This window comes from Empidonax traillii, unplaced genomic scaffold (assembly GCF_003031625.1).
Source record: "Empidonax traillii isolate 1590-97213 ecotype Southwest subspecies unplaced genomic scaffold, ASM303162v1 scaffold7:size3022706, whole genome shotgun sequence".
Taxonomy (NCBI): domain Eukaryota; kingdom Metazoa; phylum Chordata; class Aves; order Passeriformes; family Tyrannidae; genus Empidonax; species Empidonax traillii.
Genome location: NW_020955200.1, coordinates 3,003,649 through 3,009,648, shown reverse-complemented (window position 1 = coordinate 3,009,648; position 6,000 = coordinate 3,003,649). Strand labels below are relative to the sequence as shown.

The 6,000-nt window shown below is 37.0% G+C and overlaps 1 protein-coding gene across 1 annotated transcript in view; it reads left to right on the top strand.

The window, feature by feature from the left end:
• Positions 1 to 1,833: 1,833 nt before the first annotated feature.
• Positions 1,834 to 6,000, top strand: part of ALDH1A1 (aldehyde dehydrogenase 1 family member A1) — a 50,656-nt gene continuing 46,489 nt past the window's right edge. Inside the window, exon 1 of the mRNA XM_027882045.1 lies at positions 1,834 to 2,814. Coding sequence (XP_027737846.1) covers positions 2,712 to 2,814 — 103 coding nt within the window. The 5' untranslated portion in view covers positions 1,834 to 2,711. The remainder of the gene's footprint in view (positions 2,815 to 6,000) is intronic.

The following is a 6,000-nucleotide window of genomic DNA, read 5'->3' as shown; positions in this document are numbered from 1 at the left end:
ATAGTTAAAATTAGGTGCAGGTTAAAATAGAACATCCCTCAGTGTACTACAACAGCTTCTCCTAAAAGTTTTCAAGTGAGGTATATTTGTAGATAAGTAAATTCTCTAGGCCATGTGGACCTGGGTGTATACACGTCTGCAAAACAAATATGCCTATAACTGTAGAAATGCACAATCCACAATATGTTTATCTTATCATTTTTGCGACCATACCTGTTTGCCAGTCCAGTAAGTTAAATTCTGCAAATGTCCAAAGTTGCTTAGGGATTGCAAAGATACAGGTGCTCATATACTTTGGGCACAGAAGTCATGCTGTTTATCATTTGCAGAATGCATTTAGAAAGCTAATATTTGAGTTCTTATACAGGACATACCCCACCCCAGGGAAAAAAAGGACAAAAATGAGGAAAAAGACAAAAAACCAAAAACAAAACCAAAACAAAACAAAAAACAACCAACCAACCAAACAAACAAACAAAAAACAACCCAGGCAAACCTCTCTGTTGTTGATGAGATGAGGATGTTGGGATTTTTAAAATTATTTTTCCCTATGTGAAATGGAAATGTCAAACAATTTCCATGGGGAAAAAAAATCTTAGAAAACCTGCAAATCTCTGTCCTCCATTGGCTGAATTTGTAATTAATTTGCCTTTGTGTTCAGTCTGAAACAAGGTGTTGTAGAGCCCCCTTTCCCCATCCTCCCTAACCAGCTCATTCTCCCCAAAGTCCGAGCCCTGGCTATGCCCCAGCACTCTGTGGTCATGCTCTCCCTCTCCTTGCTGTTCCAAAGATGTCCAAGGTGGTTAGGATTTGTCAGGTCACACCTCAGCCTGTCAGGACATGGCGCGTCCTTTGCCCTGCTGCAGCCCATTGCTTCATTTCATCTACAGAGAGCCTGGGGACGAGCTGGCCTTGTTAGACACGAATAACCACAGCCAGCCAAAATGAGCTGGCTATTTTCTTCCTGCTTACCTGTCACATCCCTTAGGCATTTGATGAACTAGTCAGTGCTGTAACTAACCCTAGTCTGGGCTACAATGAAGAAGCAAGTGCTACATGCATGCTTGTGTGCAGGCGTGTGCAGGCACATGCAGGCATGGAGTCCAGCAATAGCTTCTGGTTCTGGGCTGAGAGTGGTGGGAGCTAGGCTACATCCCTAGTCCTTGCCTCTCCCACCTCTCTCCTTTCTCCCCTTTCTCCACAGTACACTGACTGCTGAAACTCCTCCTCACTCGGCTCTGCTCTGTTTTGAGCTTTTCCCACTACTTTTCCAGTGTTTCCCTCACTTTCCTGAATTGTTCTACCCCTTCTCCTTCCTTGGTCTGACACCATGTTTTCTTCACTGCTCTTCTTTCCTTCAGCCTGACTCACAGTGTTTGCCCCCCATCAGCCTACCAGCCTCCCTTTCATAATCCTCTTTCCCCTTCCACCTCTGTTGCTCACATTGACTCCCTAGTTTTTACCACCCAGCCTGAATCTGGAGCAGGGAAATCCATTGAAGAGTTGAGGTCTTACTCCTGGTAAACCCTACAGCCTCAGCTGCAACGACAGCAAACACTTCCGTTGTCCTTTCTACTTCCTGCAGGTTCCCATCCCCATCTCAGTTAGAGAGAGGAAACCTTAGACACAGGAACATGGGATTTTTGGCCAGTCTACTCCTGGGCCTGGAGAAAAAAGGTACACTTCTAAATATGGCACTACACATAGTATACGCACACTTGAAAATTGACTCTTGCTTTACTTTAAAACTGCCTTTTCATTACAGATTGTGCTATCAAACCCAATAACTAACCTACCTGTAATAGTAGTGTGAAAGCAGAACCAGGACAGTAGTGGGTGCTGAAGTATTTTCTAACTAGAAGAAAAAATCTGACATCAGCGCAATGTAGGATTTATATTACTTTGATGATTTTGCAAGACACCTTTGCCTTTTGTTGGAAATGAAGGGCAAATCTGTTCTCAGGCCCTTCTTCTTCCCTAATTTTCAGCCTTAATCGTATTTTCATCTCCTCCCCCTCCTTCCTTTATTCTTTTCCTTTCTCTATCCCCTTTAAGTTGTAATTCAATCTCTTCCAACTCATGATCTCTTTTCTTTTTTTGGCACTTTCTCCACCCTCTCTCTCATTAGTTTAACTTGAGTTAATTAGGAAGAGTAGGCAGCCCTCAATCTGTTATGTGTTAAAACAGAACAATCTAAAGCAGAGGCACAGACACAACTACGTGATTTCATTGTCTAAGGGAGACAGAAAACCAGTGGGGATTCTCTTATCTAGACTAACATCTTCCCAGTGGTTAATCTAACTGGCTTTAAAATGTTCCGCAAATGCAGAACTGGGATAACAATCTTTCCCTGTTTCCTTTTCTTTTTTTTTTTTTTTTTTTTCATTTCATCATTGGCAAGAATGAGTGAATTGGATTGACATGGAGGTGATAGAGGAAGAGAAATAGTCTACACGTCAAAATGACAATGTATATTACATGGTTAACAGAATGAGTGGTACGTGCAATGGCTGCGGGTATTTTCATCTGCCGTGTTGTACAATAATCTCTTTTTTTTTTCCCCAAGTGTATCATCAAGATCACTCCCAATTCCATGCAGATTAAGTGTTTGCTTGAAGGATCTCTTTCTAAGAGTAATATCATTCGATAAATGTGGAACTGAAACAAGTATTCACTTGTTGCTATTACTGAGTTGTGTATATATAGAGGTCATGCCTGGTATTTTGGCTATAGTGCTGATCACAGACTTTAGGGCAGAGTGTGCTGAGGAAGCGAAATATAACAGATCTAAGAAATCAAGCCCTGATTCTAAAGGTAAGGCCTTGCATTTTTGACTGATTACATACAGTAGTCTTTGGATGAAATGCATGCTTAGGAAAGAGAGGTGTATCTGTGCAACTAGTATGAAAATACATGCCTGCATTAAACATACGTACGTCTGTGAGTACTTTCATATATGTATACGTAAAAAAATAAATACATACAATTTGAATCCTCAAGGATTGTTGTGTAAGATTCGTGAACTACTGACAGCCACATCTGCACTAATTGCTACATTAAATTGCTGATTTTGTTTATATGTGCCCGCATGTTTATGAAGTTGTATGGCAGTAATTTGTGATAATAATTTATCTATTAATTAGCAATGCTAATGTAATAATGCTTTAAAATGAAACAAATTGCCATAGTCCTTTTGAAATCTGATATCCAGGATATAGAATGAAAAACCTATTGCGAAAAAAAAAGAAGAAAAATACTGAAAGTACTGCAATAAAAATGTCATTAAATATGTTGAGAGAAAATAATTTCCTTTCTGCCAAAACTATCTCTTTATGACAGAGAAGACACTAGACTAAAAGGGCACAAAAGGAATGCTTAATGAATAACAAAGTATAAGCTCGATTATCAGAATGTACAAGAGTAGATAATATTCCCTCAAAAAGACACCTTTGGTGGATTTACTGGGGGGAGATGTGAGAAATTTCACATGCCTATCTCTATGGACATAGTCAACATGAGACCAAACATCTCCATAAGGAGATGTTGCAGGAAGTTTAGGAGTTTTTCACAGTTTATTGTTAATATACTGTTTATGTATTTCCCCAGCTATTGGTACAATTATCTGCAAACTTCATTAGATCCAGTGAGGAGTCAGATTTGGTCCTTATAAAATTCCTCTGTTTGATCTTTTCTTTCTATAGTAATGCAAAAATGTAGTGATTGGTGCGGATATATCACAGATGAAAAATTATTCTTTTTTCTCCCAATGAATTAAAAGAATTTACAGTAACACCTTATTTCAGTATTGATAATACTATTTAATTTACACAATCTTTCTACATACATTTTAGATCACAATGGGAGTGTGGCATAAGAAATCTGAGACTTTATAAATCCCTATGTTCGATGGCATTAATAATTTTATGCAGTGATGCCAATATTAATTTTACAAAGTTTTGACATCAGAGAGTATAGCAGTTCCAGTGTTACATGGAAACCATAAAACTTCTATGAACTCATATAAATCCTTTGTTTAGCCAGAAAGTAATATAGTAGTGGAGAATAGTGAAATTAAATTAATCCAATATCTATCTAAAAGATATCTAGGAAGTCCATGCCTTTAGAAAGGCAGAAAATAATTACCACTTTATCACACATACAGTAAACATACTGATGTTTTTTAAGAGTAAATATATATATCCCCTTACATGCAGCAGATTAGAACCATGGTTCCTATCATTTCTTGTAGCTTTCCCCACATCGAACTCATGTGCAAGCACCTGAAATTGTTCCATGCCTAAACCAGCACAATTTTCAGCGCAATCCATACAAAACTCCTTTCTTCCTTTAAAATATAAACTGGTATGGCAAGAATAGGTGAAAGACAGCACTCTGGTCTAAGAACCATTTTGGCATGTAATAAACCAGAGCACGTATTTGTCACAAGATGGGTGAAATGATCAGAAGATTATGTAATGCAAAGCAGAGCCACAGTCCTGAGTGTTCTTGATTCACTTCTGCTGACAAAATTCAGTTCAGACGTAGTTTCAACAGGAAATTTTGTTTGAACCACGCTCAGTACGACACGTGAAAGTTTCAGAATGCAAGATAAGAAAATAAACAGCTACAGAACCAAAAGAAAAGTATCTTAGAAAATGTACAGGGAATGCAAAAGGTGGCTATGTCCTGTGGATGTTAGTGGCGTGTAGCAATTCATACATGTGGTTGTCTAACCCAAAATATTGAAAAAGCATAAAGCCAATAGTTTTATATAATACTCTTTAAGAAAGACTGCTTCAAGTGTATTAATAACTTTGATACTAAAAACTGCATTAAATAATTTCGGTGTGATGACAATTTATCATGGGCTGTTTGCACTGCGGTTGATTTTGCCTTATTCTTGAGACACATAGATTCACAAAGATAAGTATACTTGTAGGATGAAACAGTGGTATTTTGACACTTGAAACAATGACATTTTTGGATTTGATAGAGTTCTGAAAGTCACCTCAAAATTAAAACTCAGACTAAGAAATATTTAAAAATTTAGACAGAATGTTAAAAAATACAAAAAATTACTGCTACCTAGACAAAATCGATGCAGGAAAACAGAAAAGAGGTAATAAAAGCATAAAGGCAATAAAGCTCATACTGTTTGAGCTGTAGCAGTAAAATTTGTGAACTCAAAGAATTTTCTAAGCTAAATATAGAAGAATATTAACTATGATCAGACGGAGTCATCTCATACTCAGGAACACAGAATATTAATTGGAATGCTAATTTCCTCAGAAGCCAGAGGTTCAGGAGAAAATTTTGATGATTAGTAAGCTTTAATTTGTTAAAAGAGATGCTGGGAAAAGATTTAGAAAGTCAGTACAACTTGCTGTACACAGAAATTTTTGCATCTTCATATAGCAGCAAAAAAACAATAAAGATTTTTTTTTTCCTCTTTTAGTCAGAGATATTTGAATGCTTTTATATTTTAGTCCTGGGAGATATAACTGAAATTATTAGGACAAAAAACAGACATGTTCTTACTGTAATGGAATTAACCACCCAAAATATCCTTTTCTTTTCTGAAGCCTGACAATTCCTTTTTACAAACACTCCCTTTTTAATCCACTGGCAAGCTTCTGCAAATGTTCACCATCAGGCAAAATGCTATCTTTAATATTCATGATGAATTTTCCATATTGGCTGTACAGCCACAGGCACAAACTGATTTGACAAAATGCCTTTACATAATACTCAGGTTAGTATCTCCTCTTGATTGCTAGCATATTGCTTAAGCCTAATTTGAGCAAATAAATTTATTTTGTCTTTTTTTCTAATTTTTATTAGAATTAATAGTTATTCTAAAACTAGTAAAGAAGGTTTAGAGCCCTAAGAAGTACTTCTTTTCAGATCAAAACAAGCAGCTTTTCTTATTTTGTGTGTCATATCTGGAGAAAAACGAGAAAGAACATAGAGAACTTTTATTTGGAGGCATTTGTGAAGTTA